The sequence below is a fragment of the Periplaneta americana genome, chromosome 7 (assembly GCF_040183065.1).
Source record: "Periplaneta americana isolate PAMFEO1 chromosome 7, P.americana_PAMFEO1_priV1, whole genome shotgun sequence".
Taxonomy (NCBI): domain Eukaryota; kingdom Metazoa; phylum Arthropoda; class Insecta; order Blattodea; family Blattidae; genus Periplaneta; species Periplaneta americana.
This window is the reverse complement of record NC_091123.1, coordinates 23,813,683-23,836,577: the sequence shown is the minus strand read 5'-3', so window position 1 is coordinate 23,836,577 and position 22,895 is coordinate 23,813,683. Positions and strand designations below refer to the sequence as shown.

Sequence of the window (22,895 nt, the reverse complement as noted above, 5' to 3'; positions counted from 1 at the left end):
AAGTAAAGCATTTCATTCCTCTGAAACATTTAAATAACAATATCGTGGTCTTCACGTATGAAGAGTTCGCGGGAAAACCGATGAATGTCACATTTCTGTTAAGGATTAGATAATGAGCTAATTGAGCCTATAACTGCAAGATGTAGTGCTGTTTCTATAGAAAATAAAGGAAAGGATTACTGTATTCGTGGTGATAATTCTCCTTTTTATCATTTTTCATAAGAACAACATTAAATTTCGCAGTGATCCATTGAATTAGATAATGACATCAACCTTAAGAAAACTGTGACATTCATCGTTTTTCCCGCGAACTCTTCATTATATTTACACAAGCAGGAACTTGATTTTTCTCACATAAAATATTATGTACCTATCTCAAAAGCTGTATATTTAAAAAGTCACGTTTATATGAACTTTTTTTTTTTCTTGAAAATTTTTAAGTTTCAGAGTCATTTGTAGTAAGTCATCTTGGCATAAAAATAAAAGGCTTTCTTCATTCGAAAACCAAGACTTCTGCAGTACAGCAGTTGAATGTTTCTGTTTTTTTTTTTTTTTTTACTTCCCAAGAACACGTCCTAAGCCCCTCTACAGGGCCCATTGTAACAATCCTATACAAGAAGAATTTGAAACTAAACTTTTTGTGTAAGTTGTAAGTATGTGAATTTTTTCCTTGAATCTGGTATTGGTGATGTAATATATGAAAGCTTATGTACTAAAGTAACAGTACTGCATTGTATTGTAGGCTTATGTTACTATGTGATTGAAGTTACTTTTTTCCCTTTTGCTCATTACAAAGCAGTGTTATGGAGTAATAATATTGTTTTATTTATGAAACAGTGTGTGTAATATTCTGTCATATTTTCTAAGAAACCAAGAGACTCAAGCAACTGAACATGCCATAAAATATTGTCGAAGTTTGTATGACTTTTGAAAGTTCACATTATGGAGTAACAAGACCATATGCAATGCATGTGTTATGCCTTCATAATTATTATAGTAGACATTAATAAAAACGTTACAATAAAGATGAAAAAAAATGATTTTTTAATTCACAATACCCGTGCTTCACATATATATACAGTAAAATCTCGTTAATATGCTCCCGCATATAACACTATCCCATTCGTTACGCTCTTTTTATACAGTCCCTGAACATTTCATATATAATTCTGCATAATTTTACCCTCCTGTAACACTTCCAAATCCTGATTTTAGCATTTTTTTTTTTTTTGGACCGGAAAGGAGTAAAAAATTCCGTATAAATTGTGAAACTAGGAAGAAATTTGTTGCTGTGACTGTACTGAACCACGAGTGCAAGAAAGAAATTTCACCCCCTACCTGAATAAACCCTCCAGTGGGCATTGTCGGAAGTTCTTTACCAGTACTTTCCTTTGTATGAAAGGATCAGTAAGTTTGATAGTGCAAAATGGTTAAGCGGAAATCTTTGTCTATAAGTGAAAAATTTCATCAGTATTTTTCCTAGCATTGTATCAAGTGAAGTTATCTATAATTACTTGAATTGCACAGGAAATCTTATCAATAATAGTACAAACCCAAGCAAAGATTTTTTTTTTTCATATGAAATTAGCTCTTATTTGCATTTTGTACTGTAACTAATGCACATTAAAATATGTTTCCTATGAAGTGGTGTCTAAATTGCGTTCCCCATTTCATAAATCCGTCTATAGTGCTGTCCAATTTATAACAGTTTAAGACCACAGTCCCTTGATGAGCGTATTAACAGGGTTATACTGTATATATGAGTTTTGTTTTGTTGTTATAAGATCGTGATAATATATAAGCAACAATATTTTACTTTACATTGACCACAAATTTATAATTGTGTAAGAATACATTCAGGTAAAGATTACTACATTGTACATAAGGGATATGTGAACTGCAGCAGGATTACAATTAAAAAAATAGTTATATGATATGACATTTAGAAATATTGGAATGTTTATGGATTCAGATGTTATACGAATTAAAATATAAATTATGATTTCATGACAGCCCTTGTAGTAGATTTATGGAAGCTATTGGAAAATTATGGTGAAATAATAAACACACTAAGTACTAGAGAATGTTATATTAGTTTATGATAAAACAAGTTTATAATGTTATACGTTATGGCACAAATTAATTTTTAAGGAATGAGTAAACTGAGTTTCCTAATTTTGACGACCACAATAACTGTATAACGTTATAAACATGTTTCATGCGCTATTTTTTTGTACGACAGCATTATAAAACAATAAATAAATAACATCAGATTTGTAATGATGGCTAGTTTGATATCTTGGTCTATGAAGAAAAAGGTTGCTTTGGCAGCAATGATGTATTATGGCAAGTCGTTTCATAATATTAATTTATGGCACAAGTTATGCATTCTTAATAGAAGTCATAACGTTTTAGTTGGCATGGTAATATTTTTGTGCGAGATCGTGCGTATTTGCTTGGTTTCCGCACAAAACCAATCCCCGGAAAGTCTAAAATTCCACATTCAGTATTCCCAACCTAACACACATAACAATTTCCCTCTTCTTACCGCTTAAGTGACATATTGATTTTACTGCTTTAGGCTTTTAACATATTATTTTTAGAGACGTTCAATATAGTAATAATTATAAATTGGAAACTCACCACTGCAATTTCACCTAAATTGCATTGTTAATTATTGTTTTTAAATATTTGCAAAAATTAAGTAAACTCCAAATCATTACATTTACATAACCTTACCGTTTCCTTTAAGTTCGCATTTATAGACTGGGGGAAAAAAAAGACAGACGTATATCACGGCTTGCTGGAGTATAGTAAACACAGAAAACATTTTAAAGCAACAATGTTGAAGATAGATATTTTTGTTTTGCAAATTTGCTGTCATTGAACAGAAACCAAGATGGAGATTTCATTGCAGCTAATTAGAAATTCCTCTTTCAGGTATGTAATAAACGATCTTCGCACAAAATAATGTACGATACACGAGCGGTATGTTTTCTTTCAATTCTCGGAAATTAAAAAAGCTCAACTACGTTTCGCTTTTTCAAACTTTTCCTCGAACATGAAAACTTCAACATACCGCTCTTGTAATGCATATTACTATTACGACACTAGTACAATAATGTGGCATATTATGCACAATTTTAACCAATGATAAAGCCTATTTATAATGCTGATGTACAAAAAAAATTTTTTTTTCCACTCTGAGTTGAGAAGTGTCATTTTCATGTTCTGTAAATGAGTTTTAATATTGATTGCCTCCATGGTCTGGTGGTCAGCATGCTGGCTTCTAGATCTGGAGGTCCTGGGCGTGGCTCTCAGAGAATTTTCCTTGAAGGAATGAAGTTCCCTGGGTGTCTAGAGTCTGGCAATTTGTGTGAATGTGAATCTGATTGCTAGTGTGCTGGGTTTTAATTAACCAATCTTCAAAATACATACACCACACACCAGATAGCACAACCATAAAACTCTAATGGATGATAGAGAGTTAACAGAGAATTTAAAAATACATATTGAGGTTCCCATTTCCAAATCAGATGTTGGCATTTTTTCCCCCAGAAAGTTTTAAGAATAGTCATTATTTTAATGTATTTATTACATAATTTTACTATTATTAATTATTTTTCTGTAACACTATACTTAAATTCATGTCATCTACATAATGAATAGGAGTTATATAATGCAAAATGTGGATTTTCCTATCGACTGAAAATCGAGGTTTGGGAGATATGTGATACATTCATTCATTCATTCATTCGTGTATTCATTCAATTCGTTCGTTCATTCATTCATTCATTCATTCATTCATTTAGTGTTCTGCCCAAAGGCAGATCTTTTACTGCAAACCCAGTATTTCCAGTCTTTCCTATTTTCTGCCTTCCTCTTTGTCTCCTCATATGATTCATATATCTTAATGTCGTCTATGATCTGATATCTTCTTCTGCCCCGAACTTTTTTCCTGTTCACCATTCCTTCCAGTGCATCTTTCAGAAGGCAGTTTCTTCTCAATCAGTAACCCAGCCAATTTCTTTTCCTCTCTCTGATCAGTTTCAGCATCATTCTTTTCTCTTCCACTTTTTCCAACACAGCTTCATTTCTTATTCTGTCTGTCCACTTTACACGCTCCATTCTTCTCCGTATCCACATTTCAAATGCTTCTAGTCGCTTATCTTCACTTCGTCGAAATGTCCATGTTTCTGCCCCATACATTGCTACATTCCACACAAAGCACTTCACTAGTCTCCTCAAATGTAGCATATAATTTGCACGAAACATCGTTTCAGTTTTCTTTCTTAATGATGTGGCACACCATTAGCTGAATAACTAGAGCATCAACTTTCCATGTTGGTAATCCAGGTTCGAATCCTGGTGTGTCCACATGTAATTTACAGTGGACAAAGACCGTGTTAGGTGGTATGTTTTCGCATGGTATTTCCATTTCCCCTACTGACATTCTACCATTCCTCCATTAATTATCATAATCATCACAATAATTTTTAAAAACAAATTAAGAAAATTATTAACTTTAAAATATTTTTCATTATAATGGCTGTATACATGCACCAAATTTGTTAAGATGCAGCAACACTCTGTGGCAAAGAGTCTGTAAGTGTGGCATGTTCATCCTAGAGGAGGATACGGGTGAATGGCACAAAAGACAAATATGTACCATTAGAAAAAAATCTTACTGATGTGGTTTCTAATCATAAATGTTATTAAAGAAAATTGAAGTTAATTTCAAAATAATTTGTTATTGATGATTTTTATTAATAATTTCATAAAGTGCATGGTGGGGACATTCAGTATTTTGTGTTTGCAATTCATTCCACGCTATTTTATGACGCTGTATCAACATCTCAAGTTATTTAGCGCCTGAATGAAATGATTTGTTTCTTCGGAATTAACCATACTGTGAAGGACTAAACAACATCTTGTTGGCAGGTTCATGGAAACATCTGAATTCACGAATGGAAATCAATGGTGGTTGCTTCTTTGATGTCAGTTATTTTGTGACATCAGTTTGTAGGATAAAATGACAGTTAATTTTTTTTTGGCAAAATTAAATCAGAAAATAGTTTCTAAAATGTTCTCCCCTTCCCAGTTTATCTCTTTCCTGTGAGACTTTTCTTCTTTCCTGTGAGACTTTTCTTTTTCTGCATTTTTTTTTCAATTGCTTTAATTTTTATGACAAAACAAACTGAGCACAGTAATACGTTTTGGAATTCTAGGTGAGGACAAGGGTAGTTATGACAAAAAGACAAACTGATGCTATACTACGTAATGATTTTCTCGTGTATTAAGGTTATATCAAATCAATATTTACCCTTCTGTCTTCCTTAAGATTTATTGTTGACAACTATATCAGGAGATAGGCTCCTTTTCTTTTCTCTGAACATCTTCATAGAGTCTCATTTGAACATTAAAATATTATATTCTTAATATAGAAGTCTAAAGGCATTTTTAAGGGTGTTGCCAAATAATAGATATTATAATAGAGTGGTAACACAATTTTTACATCCCTCTTTTGTGTATAACAAGTCTCAAAAACACATTCTTAACGTATCTTTCCTTCCTTTATATTCCATTCAAGGCCACAGGGGTTTAATTCCTCCTTCCCCCCCCCCCCCATTTGAGAATACCTCGGCAAGTTAGAAAGTCAAATAGTGAAATATTGGGAGAACAAGAGAAAATTGTAGATGTAAATTTCTTTGCTGCCCAGTTTTGTGTAGAAAAATAATACTAAATTTAGTGAATAGGTTTAATAAAACAGGTTCTGTGAATGATGTGATGTGAATTATGTATCACACAAGATGGGCGACACTTCCAGCAGCTACTGTGAGGAGGGTGAGTTCCAAATGTTTTTAATATAACATTAGTACATAAGTTTTAATCCAACAAAATGCCGTGATTGCAAGCAGTGACATAAGGGGGGGGGCCCCACTGCTGATCGGCTGACATAAACACTGGAAACATTTTCTGGAACTCAATGTATTTACTGCTATGACTAGCCCTAGTTTTATACTCAACAGTTACATTATATGTGCTAGAATTAGGTAGTACTAATGAAATGGTAACATACGTGAATTGTGGGTGACATAGCACTGCCATTTATGATTGTGTAGACTATTGAAATATTATTCCATTGTGAGTTTAACACCTCAGATAGTAGAACTGTATTTCATTAATATTTATTTATTATTTATTTATTCAATCTGACAGAATTAAGGCCATAAGGCCGCCTCTTCCATCCTACCAAATAGCACACATAAGTACAAACACTGATGAAAATAATACAAATTAAATTAGAGCCCTATAGAGGGTCAACAGGGTCAAAAGAACACTATAGAGCTCTCAACGAGCTAATACAAGGAAAAAAGAAAACAAAGATAGCAATAATGATAGTGATAACTGATAATAATAATAATAATAATAATAATAATAATACCGGTTAATAAATACTTTACATATAATTATTGTCAATTTTACAACAGCATAGTTACAATATTTATTATATGTCATGGGTTAATCCAAACTTGCGCAACCTGACAGGTGTTTAACAAGCAATTCCCTGGGAATTTTCCCATTACCCTGGTCCAAAGAACAGAAATCAACCTGATTTTCGGGTTTACTTAAAGGAAAACCGACATAAGTACATGAACACTTCTATCAATTTATCGGAGTATTAGACAAAGAATTGTGATTAACATCGCATTATTGGTGTCACATATGAGGTTCAAACCTATCTTTGTACATTTGACTAAACAACAACAACATCTGTAAATAATGTCAGTATTTTAAGATAACTTACATTAAAAAATTTCAGATGGCCTAGACACATTCTTGCCTATGTACCAAGAGGAAGGAGAAATTTGGTAAGATCAAGAAAATGCTGGCATGAGACCGTAACGAATTCACTAGGGTCTAACATGTGAAGGAGATGATGGTGATGATGATGATGATGATGATGATATTAACAAATTTAAATCAAATTAACGGTTTTTTTTTTCACTTTGAACAGAGTGGTTTGAAAGGAGTGTTAAATAAAAAACTAAGATTATCATCTCATTGTCTATGAATAGCCACAATAGTTTAAAACACATATTAAAAATGGAATTTCAATTAATGTTTCATCTCTAAGTTCAGAGATTAAGGGTGTTTGAGAATAAGGTTCTTAGGAAAATATTTGGGGCTAAGAGGGATGAAATTACAGGAGAATGGAGAAAGTTACACAACGCAGAGCTGCATGCATTGTATTCTTCTTCTTCTTCTTCTTCTTCAGTCCCTTCTGCTGCTAAGCGTCGGGTTCGCCTCTCTCCATCCACTTCATCCATTTTTTCCGGTCTCTACACCTTCTCTTCATCTCTACCATTGTTTTTCCTTTCTGTTGGCCTATTCTTTCTATTGTATCCTCCCATTTAATCCTTGGTCTTCCTCTGCTCTTTCTTCCTTCCACTATCATTTCCATCACCTGTTTAACCTTCCTTTCTTCTCCCATACGATATACATGCCCAAACCATTTCAATTGCCTTTCATTAATCACTTCTGTTAATGCTTTTCTCATTTTAACTTCTTCTCTTATCCTGTCATTCCTTATCCTATCTCTTCTGGTTTTTCCTACAGTTCTTCTAAGATATTTCATTTCCACTGCTGTTAATTTACTTCAATGTTTATCTAAGAGTGGTAAGCTTTCGGTACTATATTGTATTATAGGTTTAATTATTGAATTATTCTTCACCTGACATAATTAGGAACATTAAATCCAGACGTTTGAGATGGGCAGGGCATGTAGCATGTATGAGCGAATCCAGAAATGCATATAGAGTGTTAGTTGGGAGGCCGGCGGGAAAAAGACCTTTGGGGATGCCGAGACGTAAATGGGAAGATAATATTAAAATGGATTTGAGGGAGGTGGGATATGATGATAGAGACTGGATTAATCTTGCTCAGGATAGGGATCAATGGCGGGCTTATGTGAGGGCGGCAATGAACCTCCGGGTTCCTTAAAAGCCAGTAAGTAAGTAAGTTTCATCTCTGCAAATAATCTCGGTAGATTAAAAGGGATGTTAAATGAGGAATTATGATTATCATCTGGTCGACTTTGAATAACCTCGACAATGTAAAGTGGACATTCAGTGAAGAATGAAAATTATAATGTCATTGTCAATGAATGGCTTTAGCAGTTTAAAGTGGACGTTACATAAAAAATTACAATTTTATTAGTTATTACATCGTCGTTCTTGTATAATCGTAGAAGTTAAAAAGAATGTTAAACACTTACATTGTTGCAGCATCTCGAGTGCCACCAGGGAAGCCAGCAAAGCGTCTGCTCATGCGTCAGCATCGCATCAAAAAGGAGTGTGACCCCACACACACATCACCAGACAGCGAGCCGGGCTCACCCCAGTTCACCTCCAGCAGCAACTTGCTGACACTCCCGCCAGTGCGAATTGAGAGACACTGTTCAGAACCCCCTCCTTGCAGTTCTCCTTCCCCTTCACCTCAGCCGAACCTCTCCACATCGAACCTCCTCGCTGTGCCCCAGCCTACATATCTTGTGAAGCAGCACTCGCACCCTCTGCTGCCAAGCCAGCAGTCCTCGCCTACACAGCCCAGCCCACCCTCACTCTTAATCCAGCGCCAGTTGTCACAACCTTCCCCGGGGCAGAGCTGCCTTGTGCCACCTCCGCCTCCTCCACTTCATGTCCATCTAGTGACTGCCCCAATTCAATCTCCACACAATCAAGAACCGACAAACAGAGCTGTTAGTCCGTCTGTGGTAATAGAACAATTGCCAGTGCTGAGGGTTGTTGCAGAACAGACAGCTGAAGCAGCAAAGGTTAGTCAAAGTGGAGGACTCCGGGTTCGTTCAGATGAACTGAGAAGAGCATCATCATCTCCACAGGTGAGCCAGGGTTATCTCTCATTTGATTTAATTGACTATTTAGATCAGGCCTGTACAAGGTTTGCGCTCTCCGAGCCGGCTCACAGCTCATGAGCGGAATGCAGATATTAGCTGCGCTCTGTATAAGGGTGGACTGGAAGAAGGGGTGGATCTCGTACAAAGTATACACAAAAGGAAGTACTATTACGAGTGTTTATGAAATGAATTCCCGTTCAGTGTTTGCAAAACTATCTTGGATTATTATTAATTAATAAAGAAATATTTATTTTACAGAAATAATAGAAATTCTATAGCTACTTAAATGTACAATATCATTTTGTTATACTTTTATTTATCAGTATATCAAAACGAGGTTTTATGCTGTTGGCAGCTGAAAGGAACAGTAGCCTACTGATCGTAATGAAACATCAGTTACAGATATTCGATGTCTGCCTTTATTAAAGTTGATTATAGAAAACAGTTGCTCACAAATATAAATGTTGAGCCAAACATAGCAATCATTTTCACAGCCAGCCTGTGTAGTCGTGGATATTATTGCTAATGTTTAGTCTTGTAAAACTCATCTAGACTAGTAGTATTATTCAAACAATCTTTAGCCCTTAGGTCACATTGAAGATCAAAAGTTCGAGCTGTAAATCGTTAAATGTTACGTTCCGTCTTTTAGATTCCTCCATACTCTACTGTAGCAGTAGGTAAGCAACGTGAAACAGTTACTGAGAATAGGCCTATACACTGCACTCCACTAGATAGCTGAGTGGTCGTTTCCCTCTCCTCTACCTATAGCAAGTCTTGTCATTCTGACGTATCTTCCTCTCTGTTTTGGCGAGCGGTAAACACAGATCTCCCGCTCGGAAGGAGCGCGCGCACTCGTTGAGCGCTGTTTGTGCAGGTATGATTTAGATCGTTTTTCCATGGTCTGTTTTTTTTTTCGCCTTTGTATTTTTCAGTTTCTCAGTGTATGAAATATAAGAAGGGAGTATTATGACACTAAAAAAATGTTTTTGAGATTTCATGTAAAGACACGATTTCAGCATCTGTGACACCGAAAGTATGTTCATTTAATAATAATAATAATAATAATAATAATAATAATAATATTTATTTATTTATTCTGGCGAAGTTAAGGCTATCAGGCCTTCTCTTCCACTTAGCCAGAAACAAAAGAAGCTGATCCAATTTGCAGTAGCTGATACAATTTTACTACTATAACAAGCAGTAGAGTTTTTATTTATTTACAAAAACTTTCCTCAAGGGGACAAAATGATACAGAGACAGCTGAAAGATTTATAATAAAATGACAAAGTTGTAATACAAAAATACAACAAATAATAGCCTTAATAGATGAAAAATATCAATCAAAGGAAATGGAATTGAGGAGTATAATTTTTCTTTACACAGATATATTGAAACATATAATTATTGTCAAAAATTATTTCTTAATATGGAAATAGTTTTATGTATGAAAAGTAGACCTTTTCTGAACACCGTAAAATAAACTTAATTCCTCCGATTTTGTTACGTAATGTCAAATTTTATGACATTCATAAAAATGTCATAATAAGATACTTTACCACATTAGTGCAATAAAGTGGAACACAAGTTGAAATAGATGAGAAGTCATATATTTATTGTACATATTCAGTAGAAATTGTTCACAATTTGTTTATTGTGACTTATTTACCATAACTAATGTAAATTATTTTGTTTCAGTAATCACATTTAATAAGATCCTGTTGCTTTTCTCCCCTGACAGATTGTTAAATCTAAAAAATGTCAAAACTTTAAATTAAATAGTGGAAAGTGATATAATAGTGACATACTAAAATATCATTAATAGTGAAATTTGAAAGGAGATAAAACATTGAGCAATATGTGTATCTTAACATCATAGTACAATACTGTACTTGATGAGTTATCAAACGAGTTTAACACTTGTCTGTCTTGTACTCTAATATGATACATTGCAATACTTACTGTCCGTTACTCAGGAGAAGACGTGCGGAAAGAATGTGACCTTCTTGACTATCGCTGTTGATTATTATAAACATCGCTCAGATAAGCATCCCAGTAGCCAGGTTTATTACAGGTGCAGGAAACATGAGTAACAATGCGTATGGAAATTAAAGCTAAGTTGAACAGAAGGAGACCTAATGTTTCCGCTTACTGCAGTACAAATATTGCACGTGTTGTCTTATGTTATCTGTTCATATCCCTTCCTCCTCAGTCCGCTCTCGTCTTCTCCTGAGTCACCGACAGTACATCGTACATAACTATTATCACACATGTGCTGTAATAGTAATATGCGTTACAAGAGCGGTATGTTGAAGTTTTCATGTTCGAGGAAAAGTTTGAAAAAGCGAAACGTAGTTGAGAATTGAAAGAAAACATACCGCTCGTGTATCGTACATTATTTTGTGCGAAGATCGTTTATTACATACCTGAAAGAGGAATTTCTAATTAGTTGCAATGAAATCTCCATCTTGGTTTCTGTTCAATGACGGCAAATTTGCAAAACAAAAATATCTATCTTCAACATTGTTGCTTTAAAATGTTTTCTGTGTTTATTATACTCCAGCAGGCCGTGATATACGTCTGTCTTTTTTTCCCCCCAGTCTATAAATGCGAACTTAAAGCAAACGGTACGGTTATGTAATGATTTATTTTTCATTTTAATATTTTAACAATATTATTTATATAACATATTGCAGTAATAACATCAGCAAGTTTGTTAATTTTTTCACGGCTTCCTTAATGTTACTTGCATCACGAATGCAGTAACTTTAGTGGAGTTGTAGAGTTTACTTAATTTTTGCAAATATTTAAAAACAATAATTAACATTGCAATTTAGGTGAAATTGCAGTGGTAAGTTTCCAATTTATAATTATTACTATATTGAACGTCTCTAAAAATAATATATTAAAAGCCTAAAGCAGTAAAATCAATATGTCACTTAAGCGGTAAGAAGAGGGAAATTGTTGTGTGTGTTAGGTTGGGAATACTGAATGTGGAATTTTAGACTTTCCGTGGATTGGTTTTGTGTGGAAACCAAGCAAATACACATGATCTCGCACAAAATAATTTTATCTTATAGCTAATCTGTAACGACACCAATGAGTAGGAATCCCTTACCTTTTTTCTTTTTTTACCACTTGAAGACGAAGATAGATTCAGTCTTCAAAATGCTGTGTGATTTTCTTTTTTCATTATCAGCAATAGAAAAATTAATTTTAATGTAGAAAGAGATGCGTCCTATAGACCAGCAAATACGGCATTTCAGTTTTATATATTTTTTCTCATAGAAGAATGTGGAAAATAGGGAAGATAGATGGATTTGCACAGAAAGACCTGCTCTTGAGCAGAAAACTATGAATGAAAGCGTTGAATCGCAGTGTGTTGCATATTGGCTTGTATGCACAGGCGCCATCTCCCAGAGAAGTGTTCGAGCCACAGCGTTCTGGGCATTGTCCTGTTTTGCGTCCTGGACCAGCGTTGGGTTGTAACTTCTGCTGGAATACAATTGACGGTCACGGTCGCATCCTGCGCCGCAAGACCAAGTACCACTGCCCGGAGTGCCAGACGAACCTGTGCATTGTGCCATGTTTTCAAGAGTACCATGAACGGCAACTTGCCAGTGGGAGCAGAGAGACGGCTGGTACCGTCTCACCCACCATAATGAAGGTGCTCCCAAAGACCAGCTCCATATAATAGGAGGTATGCTAGTCCAGTGTACATACAAAGTGCATTTGATTCCATTCACTTTTCTATCCTTCTGTCCTGTTTAGATAAGTTTTACTCATGTTAAGGGACATTTTTAATAAAAACTAATCAGATTATTAAAATGCAATAATAACATTTAAACATTGGTCCATTATTTGAATCCAGCCTCATTGACAAAAGACAGGATGACTGGAAGTTCTAGGCAACTTACAATTTTGCTTTAAACATTTATAGTACAGGGTGTCTAGAACTGTTTTTACAAAATGAATGTGATGGTGGAGTGTTTTGTCGTAGCTATGAAAACTTATTTTTGATTGATGCAGTTCTTTTGTTTATAAACTTCATTTGCGAGCGTATTATTTTTAAATAACTGTCATTACTGTATACAAGTTCTGTAGAAAAATAATAGAACGTATTGTGTACAGTCTTATATGTGTATCTATACTAGTTGAGATATACTGTATGTACCTGGTGCACAAATTGAAAATGAATATCTATTAAGAGGAAAAACAGTTTAGAAGAACCATTGATTTAGATGTAGTAGAGGTGTTTGCCTGTCCATTTGTTATTTGATATGAATTGCAATTTTAACTAGAACTGTCATGTTTCTGTAAAAAAATGATCACATCTTTAAGAGAAACCAAAAACGATACTGCAACATTTTTTGTATACATTAATACATATACTCGTATCTAAGTTAGGAGTTACTGAATTCGTTAAATGTTTTAAATGATAGTATATGTAGAAGAGACACGCAATACTCACCAATCTGATAGGAACAAGAATGTTATTTCGAGTTTTATATATTTATTAATCAGAAACAATTAGACAGTTCAAGTTTAGAAATTGTCCTATATTTTATCAGATGACATATCACAAGTACTCTCATGTTACTGTTTTGAGGCAGCTAAGAGAGTTACCACCCCCTTAAAAAAATTTGGTAGACTGAATTATAGGGGTAATAATGTCATAAAAAAATTCTATTTTCGTCCAAGTTTGGGTGTGAATACTTTTCATTTCGTATAGAAAGGTAACACATAATTTGAAAACATATAACTTACTATATATTATCAATCGTATGAATAAATTAGCGTATATACAGTGGCGGCTCGTGGGTATTGAATTAAGAGGGGCTGCATACAAAAATAAACCAAGCAACTTCATTTAAAGATTAGTTCCATGCGCCTTATCTTGTAAGTTGTGTTTAAATGAGGCAGGCTCATGTCAGTAGATTTACTGGCATTTAAAAGAATCCTGCGGACAAAATTCCGGCACACTGGTGACGCTGTTATAACCCCTGCAGTTGCGAGTGTCGTTAAAAAACCAAAATTTAATTTTTTTGTATGCAGATTTGAACCTTAGAAATATGTAACTAGCGATTTTGTAGTTGGTTGTATAATATATATACATGATACATCAATAAATGAAAATAATAACTGAGCCAGAAATTGAATTCAGGATATTCAAGAGTACGCACCAGTGCGCTTACCTCGATGTTAGATGTTTTAGATTCCATTATGATTTGAAAACATTCTAGCAATGGCTCCTTCTTCTCATGAACAACATTTACTGTTCTTATTTTAAATTCATCTTGTTGCCCCAGCTGATGGAATTGTCTTTGAAACACATTAATCTAATACAGACTGTATGGAGATCGAGAGAAGAAAGCAGGGATACTGGATAAATTATCAAAAAATATGCGAGCCTTTGTATTTTGTTTAGTGGCTCTTTCCATTATGAGATTCAACTGATAGGCACTTAATTTCACATTTCTCCTGAATTGTTAAGGTACTGAACTGAATAGACTGTAAATATTGTACAGAATTAAACATTGTTGCACTTGTTCTATTCACAACATTAAAGAAAATGTATTTAAAACTGCGCGCTACTGACAAACTGCTGCAAATTTTGCAGCGCCTGGAAACTCTGGATTCACGGCAAGGGACAGTAGGGGGAGGGGTAAAACTAACGCGCAAAGCATCCGAGACGAGACTGGCAGCTCCAGGGGAGGAAGTGGCTTCACCCTATAGTCCTTGTCTCCGGTTTCGCTCTGGCAGCACCAGGGGAGGAAATGACTTCACTAACGATTGCGTGCATGTCATTGAGAGCGAAATGTTTTAAAAATTCGAGCCGCTAAATAGAGAGTGCATAATAAATGTTTTTCACAAGATAAAACGAGACAAGAGCCACAAATGTCTGGGGGTGCTGCAGCTCCGCAGCCCCTCTTCGAAAGCCGCCCCTGCGTATATATAATAAAAAACATGCTGAAGCCTTGGTTTTTAAATGGCAAAACGTAATTGACAAATAGGTAGGTATCTAATGCTCTTGATTTAACAATCAAGTTATTTTCTTTTTTGCTTCCCAGTATTTAGATGTATTTTTTTTAAGTGCTTCAGAGTAAAATTGACAAATATAAAGTATAAATTTGGTTGCTCTAGAGCTGCATATCCTCAAAATTCAGACTATTTAGATAGTATGTGTCAGAAAGGTCTTAGTCAAAAAAACTTACTACTTTTGAGATATGGAAATGAAGTTAAGGCTAGTATTTATAACAGAGGGAGATGTTAACCTAAATTCGTGAATTATTGTTTTCTCAAGCTGGTGATGGTAATGACAGTTATAAACATAAACAATAGAGTAATGATAACTTTTTTTTTTTTTTCGGGTATTGTCCTTAGATAATATGTAGACCATTTGATGCTAGCCTCCTTGAGGATGAGATTAAGAAATAGTCATATGTAATGTTACAGGATTGTAAAGTTAATGCACAATAGAGTAGTATTGCTATTTCCTATATATTTAACTGTTCCTCCATACACATCTGGATATGATAAAATATTCTGGTAGACGTGGCTTACATTAAGATTGAAAACACGTGGTTTACAACATTAGGAAGTTTAAATATTCCAGTATTTATCTAATAATACCTAAAGGAGGCAAGTACTTATCTATTGAACTACGTGCCGAGCATATTACACATGCAAGTTACTGTTACTTTTTTTTTACTTGGTTATTTAACGTTGCTATATCAACTACGAGGTTATTTAGCGTTGATGGGATTGGTGATAGCGAGATGATATTTGGCGAGATGAGGCCGAGGATTTGCTATAGATTACCAGACATTTGCCTTATGGTTGGGGAAAACCTCGGAAAAAACCCAAGCAAGGTAATCAGCCCAAGCGGGAATCGAACCCGCGCCTGAACACAACTCTGGATCGACAGGCAAGTGTCTTAGCCGACTGAGCTACACCGGTGACTAAGTTACTGTTACAATGGTTATCAAAAGATGCTGTGCTTAAATTTGTTTTGTCTTGCAAATCTAGTCTTTCAGGTGAAGCTCCCTGTAAAGCAGATTTGAATAATTTCAAGGGAAAAATTGTTCCGGGGCCTGGTATCGATCCCGGGACCTCTGGTTGAACGTACCAGCGCTCTACCACTGAGCTACCCGGGAACTCCACCCGACACCGTCTCAACTTTTCCCTTTATATCCACACAACTCGCGTGGTCTGATGAAACGCCAGAGACCCACAACGAGTGCACACAATCTCTGTGTGACTTGGAATTGTGGTTTTCTGTTAACGTACACAGTAACGTATATATTATGCAAATCTAGTCTTTCAGGTGAAGCTCCCTGTAAAGCAGATTTGAATAATTTCGAGGGAAAAATTGTTCCGGGGCCGGGTTTGTCTCCTTTAAAGGCTTCTGTGATTGGACATAATATGCATTGCTTCCCACACCACAGCTAAGTATCTGGAAACATCTGATATCAGACGTGTATGAGGGTGTGGTTAAATATATACGATGTACCAGTACTACTATAAAATAGTGAATGAACTTCACAACCCTGGTAATGTACCATAACACTTTCAGGAAGTATGTAACCTACTGATTCAAACTTTCTTTCCCTTCCCCTGCCTCCCTTCTTTCTTCCTTCTCTCTTCTCAATTTTGTGTACAAAACTATTTTTAAAATACTCTACACCAAAATCTGTAGATATTCATAACATTTCCCTTCCCCCCTCCCACCTCCAACACACATACTTACACAGATTTCAACAACTGCATAAAGTGTAAAATGGGAAAATTTTTATATTTTATTTTGTTTTCTGTATTTATATTATTTTCGTTACAAAGTGGTATTTTGCCAGTCTGTGCTTTAAATTAGGAAAAGCAATAGACAGATTATGTTCTAACACGTAATTGTAGGCCTACTTATGCAGGAGAACATTTATTTTTGTCAACATTTGCCATGGACTTTCAGTCTGACTGTACAACTAATTGTATGATTACTCTGGGATTTGATCTGTGAAGACATGATCGTGCATACAGGTTGCAAGCTACGAGTTCACTTTTCCACTAGATTATATTAACTTTGTTTGGCCTTGTTTTTAAATGTGAGGTTAGGTTAATGTTCACTCTCATGGTATTGTTGTTAAGGCAGCTAAGCGATTTTGTGAGTCAGAAGTTTATCTCATAATGAAGATTAAAATTTAGCCGTTCAACACTACTTGATAAATAATGTACACTTTAGATGTTTAATCATCTCTGTATCTAATATTGCATCAGGTAGGAATATGAACTAGAAATTGAAAGCTACTGGTATATGCCAGTGTCAGTGCGATTGGTCAAATGTTTGAATACTATTCATTTTATGTGTTCTAGCAAAAGGCTGCAGTTAATGGAGTCTTTCGTAATTTGTTTTATTAATTGAGTAGCTTGATATCATAGACGGACATCTGTCGTCTCCATAGTTTTGATCTAGAGGCAATTTTTTAATTCACAATGTTCTTTGTAATATTTAACACAATTTATTTTATAAATATAGTGTTAGCGTTTGCATATGGTTTCACTATAACTGGAAAGAGCATGAAAAATTGTGTAAAAAACCACAGCTATCTAAATTTTGACTGAGGTCAGATGTCCGTCTTTGATATTAAGCTACTCAGTTATCGAATTAAAGTGAATATGTTTTAACATTTTTCTGGCTATATCCCGAGATCAGTATAGTTTTTAGAAAACAATGATGTTCGCATGATTTGATTAATCTGAACTAGAGTGAAATTGTTTATCAGTTTAAGAATAATTTTGTCTATGAAATCAATATTTTTAAAATGTTCACAAAATGAAGTGAATTTGACTAATGATGAATAAGTGAAGTGTCTTACTAGAGTGATGTACAAAATCATTTAAAATTTCAAGTGGATTTGTGTAAGTGTAAATATTTTAGAGTTAGTGTATCTATTGTGGACCTATTTGTAAAAGATACAAATCTGATAATGGAAGAAAATATGTTTGATATGATAATAGTTTGCATTCTTATTATAAAATGTCATAGATTATTTCAATGTACCGAAGTACATATGGTATTTCCATGCAGATATTCTGCATCATCATACGATGAAAGAGTAATGGAACAGAGAAAAATTCTCTCCGGCACCGGGATTTGAACCTGGGTTTTCAGCTCTACGTGCTGATGCTTTATCCACTAAGCCACACCGGATACAACCCCGGCACCGGACAGAACTGTCTCTGATTGAGTTCCAACTCTTGGGTTCCCTCTAGTGGCCGCCCTCTGCACTACGTTATAGATGTCTATGAGCATATGACCGAAGTCCACACATGTGCTGAGGTGCACTCGTTATGAGTGACTAGTTGGCCGGGATCCGACGGAATAAGCGCCGTCTTAAATCACTTCATGATTTACGCATGTCATATATTATTTCAATGTACCGAAGTACATGCAGATATTCTGCATCATCATACGATGACGGCGCTTTTTCCGTCGGATCCCTGCCAACTAGTCACTCATAACGAGTGCACCTCAGCACATGTGTGGACTTCGGTCCTATGCTCATAGACATCTATGACATAGTGCAGAGGGCGGCCACTAGAGGGAACCCAAGAGTTGGAACTCAGAGACAGTTCTGTCCTGCGCTGGGGTTGTATCCGGTGTGGCTTAGTGGATAAAGCATCAGCACATAGAGCTGAAAACCCGGGTTCAAATCCCGGCGCCGGAGAGAATTTTTCTCTGTTCCATTACTCTTTCATCGTAAAATGTCATAGGTTTTCTAACCTTTTATATTAGATAAAGTATGTTTCATCAGCTAGGTTCGTGAATATGATAGATTTGTGAAAGAATTACATTAGTAAAGGGTCATGGGGAGTCATATCTCCCAAGCAGAATAAGCTGGTTCCTATATAAAAATCAACACACTTAATCCAAAAATGAGACTAAAATATCTTTAGATATTTTCAATGTGGTGTGAGATTGTTGAAGTTTTGCATTATGTTGTAATATCATAGTGCAAAACCAAGTAGCCAGTGTTGTATGTAGCATTAACAGCATTATAACACTAATGCAAACAATATTCAATATATTGTTTTATACCGTATGTTATATAATACATACAAGTGACGCACAGAACAAATTCCATGAAACACACGTCATATACCTCCAGTCTCTAGACAGAATCCAAATTCAGTAACATCTCACAGCCCTTGCTGACAAATATCAGGTTAGCAAAGGGTAAAGACGTAGTTTCCTATGTAACAATCCTCAGATTATTTTTGTATGTTATGTAACATGTTTTAGGAAACCATTAATTTGATTGATCACTCGTTTTACAACTGAAATACAGACAGGGTTGCCAGATTTTAGATCTACCAAAGAGGGACATTCTTTTTTCATCATAATATACAGTACTTACGTTTTGTTTTAAAGAACGAATGGTATGAATATGGGCAGAGTTGACATTTTCATGACTACAAAAAAAATAAATAAGTAAAAAACTAAATAAAAAATACCTCTTTACATACAGTTGAAGAAACTAATATGACTCTCAAAATTGAAATTTTAATTAAAAAAAAAACATATTGTAGATACATGTTTCCAATACAAAATAATATTTATGTGTCTGAAAGTTACATCACGTTTCTATGACGTCTTTCTGAAGGGCTTGTAGCAATAATATGTTATGTTAAATTATTAACTTAATGACTTAATAGTAATTCTGACTCATATTTTTCCCCAGCTGTTTATTATTAATTCTAAAGCACAAATTCCAAAAGATGGCACCAGATGTGACAAAATATTTAAATTTCAATGTTTATTAATTGATAACAATGACATAAAATTTACTGAAACCTGAATTCATATTTATTTTGTGACTTACCATATTACTGCTCGAAACCCATAATTTAACATACCGTGCAGTACACATTTTCAGAGCTTCCTAAATATTTATTACTGGACTTTAGCATTTTCAACAAGCTTTTTTCCAGCCTCTTTTTAAATGTTTAGAAATATCATATTCACCACTGAATTAGCTGTTACAAACCTTACACTTGCCAAAATATTCGTTTTTTCCAATATGAAAACCTACCTTGTTAAGAATAGTAATATACGTTACAAGAGCGGTATGTTGACGTTTTCATGTTCGAGGAAAAGATTGAAAAAGCGAAACGTAGTTGAGCTTTTTTAATTTCCGAGAGCATGGAAACAAACATACCGCTCGTGTATCGTACATTATTTTGTGCGAAGATAGTTTATTACATACCTGAAAGACGAATTTCTAATTAGTTGCAATGAAATCTCCATGTTGGTTTCTGTTTAATGACGGCAACTTTAGAAAACAAAAATATCTGTACTCCAGCAGGCCGTGATATACGTCTGTCTTTTTTTTTCCCCCAGTCTATAAATGCGAACTTAAAACAAACGGTAGTGTTATGTAATGATTTATTTTTCATTATAATATTTTAACAATATTATTTATATAACATATTGCAGTAATAACATCGGCATCTGGAGTCTTGTTGATTTTTTCACGGCTTCCTTAATGTTACTTGTACAGGAATACAATAGCTTTCGTGGAGTAGTAGACTTTACTTAATTTTTGCAAATATTTAAAAACAATAATTAACATTGCAATTTAGGTGAAATTGCAGTGGTAAGTTTCCAATTTATAATTATTACTATGTTAAACGTCTCTAAAAATAATATGTTAAAAGCCTAAAGCAGTAAAATGAATGTCGCGCTTAAGCGGTAAAAAGAGGGAAATTGTTATGTTTGTTACGTTGGGAATACTGAATGTGGTATTTCACACTTACCGCGTATTGGTTCTGTGCGGAAAACAAGCAAATACGCACGATCTCGCACAAAATTAATTTAAATTTGTTGTAATTATTTAGGCCTAGAACAGAATAGTTACTAGGTAACGATACAATTATACAAGTGACATTAATTTTCTAAAGGAGGGGCTTTTTGCGTCCCACCTCGAATCGAAGCGGGACATCTGGCAACCCTGAATGCAGAAAATATTGGCTTTTGATAACACTCTGCATTCTTCTCCTTTTTAGTTTTAGTGTAAACTGTTAGCAACTTATATTATCTGGGTGATTGAGGCATTCAATGACATCTTTTATGTGAGCCCAAATCGATCATTGCTACTGTATGTACTCGAAGCTAGGACTCCTCTTATATTTTTTAGAAGCCAAAAATTAAAATTTTATTTTTTCTTCTTATACAGTATACCTTTAAATTCTTACGTAAGAGGTGGCACAAAGAAAAATTTATTAAAATAATTTCGAGGGAAAAATTGTTCCGGAGCCGGGTATCGAACCCGGGACCTTTGGTTTAATGTACCAACGCTCTACCACTGAGCTACCTGGGAACTCTAACTGACACCGATCCAATTTTTCCCTCTATATCCACAGACCTCAAAGTGGGCTGACAACCGTCAAGCAACCAACTTCGAGTGCACACTAACTAACTAACTAGTGATTTGAAAAATTTATTACTTAGCCATTACTGGAATAATATCGGTTCATTTTACGAAAAATAATTTTGACATATTTTCATTAAATAATAATCACTAAACGTTTTTCAGTTTGAATTTAATTGTAATATTAATGCATTATATTGCTTATTGACTTCGGAAACTACAGTAAGAAACAAGTCCTATCTTAAGAATCTCGAGTTCCTTATGTTGTCCTTCATTAATTAACCCTCCAGTGGTCGCGTGGATTACAATAGTGATCCAGTACTTTATTTATAATTGGTGATCCGAGAATGTGCAACACTTATCTGGATACCTTTCATTCGTACTTATATTTATCTACCCTCTCAGCTAGTCGCTGTAATCGACAAATGTTAAGCAAGTGTTAGAGCATAATTAAGTTGGTGCACTCTTGGATCATGCCTGTTCTCAGTCTCTAAATTTATTTACAACATATTTTATTATTGTATGAAATTGGACAAACAATTGTTTTGTGAACTTTAGAGAAATCAATATAATTCGACTCTGTTAATGTGTAATAATTAATGATTAACCACAAAAGTTAAAAAAAAATAATGTGTGAAAAAATAACTTAGAATATGGTTCACAACTGTGATCCATGCAACCACTAACATTGCATTTGAGTGCGTGACTTCAATGCTGTTATTTTTGGCATCGTGCATAAACCCATCTCTTTCAATAACAAAATTCGAAAGATGAAAAAAAGTTTCATATTCGAGCAGATGCGATATTTCAAATAAAAATTTGGACTTAAGATATCATGCACCCCTTACACTACAGTGATGCAAAAGACAATGGGACACCAATGAACACATAAGTCATAAACAAATTCCAATAAACCATGTAACATGACTATACGTTATGTGGCATGGTGATAATTAAACGAAATTAAAAAAAAAAAAACCCCTTACACTACTAGATTAATGCTTTAATTTAACAAAATTCATACAAAAAAAATACAGCTATATTACCAATATCTGCTATTATGAAAACATTCCTTATTGGTTAATAAGGCAAAACAGAAACAGTGAATTTCAGCAGAAATGGCGCTGGTTACCTACATATATCGAATATGCCATACCAATGAATACTAGGGATTTTGAGGATATCAGATCAGAACTCATGTTTACAAAAGTGACAAATGCCTTGAATTGACCTTATGTTTTATTAAGTTTAGTAAGTATCACATTTTATTTCCTCTTTATAGTGAAATTATTGGAAACTACAATTGGCAATCGAGACATAAAATGATCCAAAGCAGCTGTTACGAGTATTTCCACAGCAGTAGAAATCTGTCTCCTGTTGTTATTTATTAGGTATTTATGTTTGAATTAATTATTATTATAGCTCTACCACCAAATCTACTGAAATGCCTATTCCAGACAAATATAAATCAAAAGAAGAGGTTAACAGCCTAAGCCATAATATTAACTTTCTGTTCTTACGTTTAATGATCTCAAGAGTTTATTTTCTCTCGCATT

At 34.6% G+C, this 22,895-nt stretch overlaps 1 protein-coding gene and 2 non-coding genes across 3 annotated transcripts in view; 2 read left to right on the top strand and 1 right to left on the bottom strand.

The window, feature by feature from the left end:
- Positions 1-13,707, top strand: part of BtbVII (BTB-protein-VII) — a 67,919-nt gene extending 54,212 nt beyond the window's left edge. Inside the window, exons 7-8 of the mRNA XM_069830431.1 lie at positions 8,289-8,902; positions 12,321-13,707. Coding sequence (XP_069686532.1) covers positions 8,289-8,902; positions 12,321-12,608 — 902 coding nt within the window. The 3' untranslated portion in view covers positions 12,609-13,707. The remainder of the gene's footprint in view (positions 1-8,288; positions 8,903-12,320) is intronic.
- Positions 13,708-18,564: 4,857 nt separating this feature from the next.
- Positions 18,565-18,636, top strand: TRNAY-AUA (transfer RNA tyrosine (anticodon AUA)). The gene has a single exon. It is a non-coding gene; the product is annotated as a tRNA-Tyr (tRNA).
- Positions 18,637-21,216: 2,580 nt separating this feature from the next.
- TRNAN-AUU (transfer RNA asparagine (anticodon AUU)) lies at positions 21,217-21,288 on the bottom strand. Its single transcript has one exon. It is a non-coding gene; the product is annotated as a tRNA-Asn (tRNA).
- Between the last annotated feature and the right edge of the window lie 1,607 nt (positions 21,289-22,895).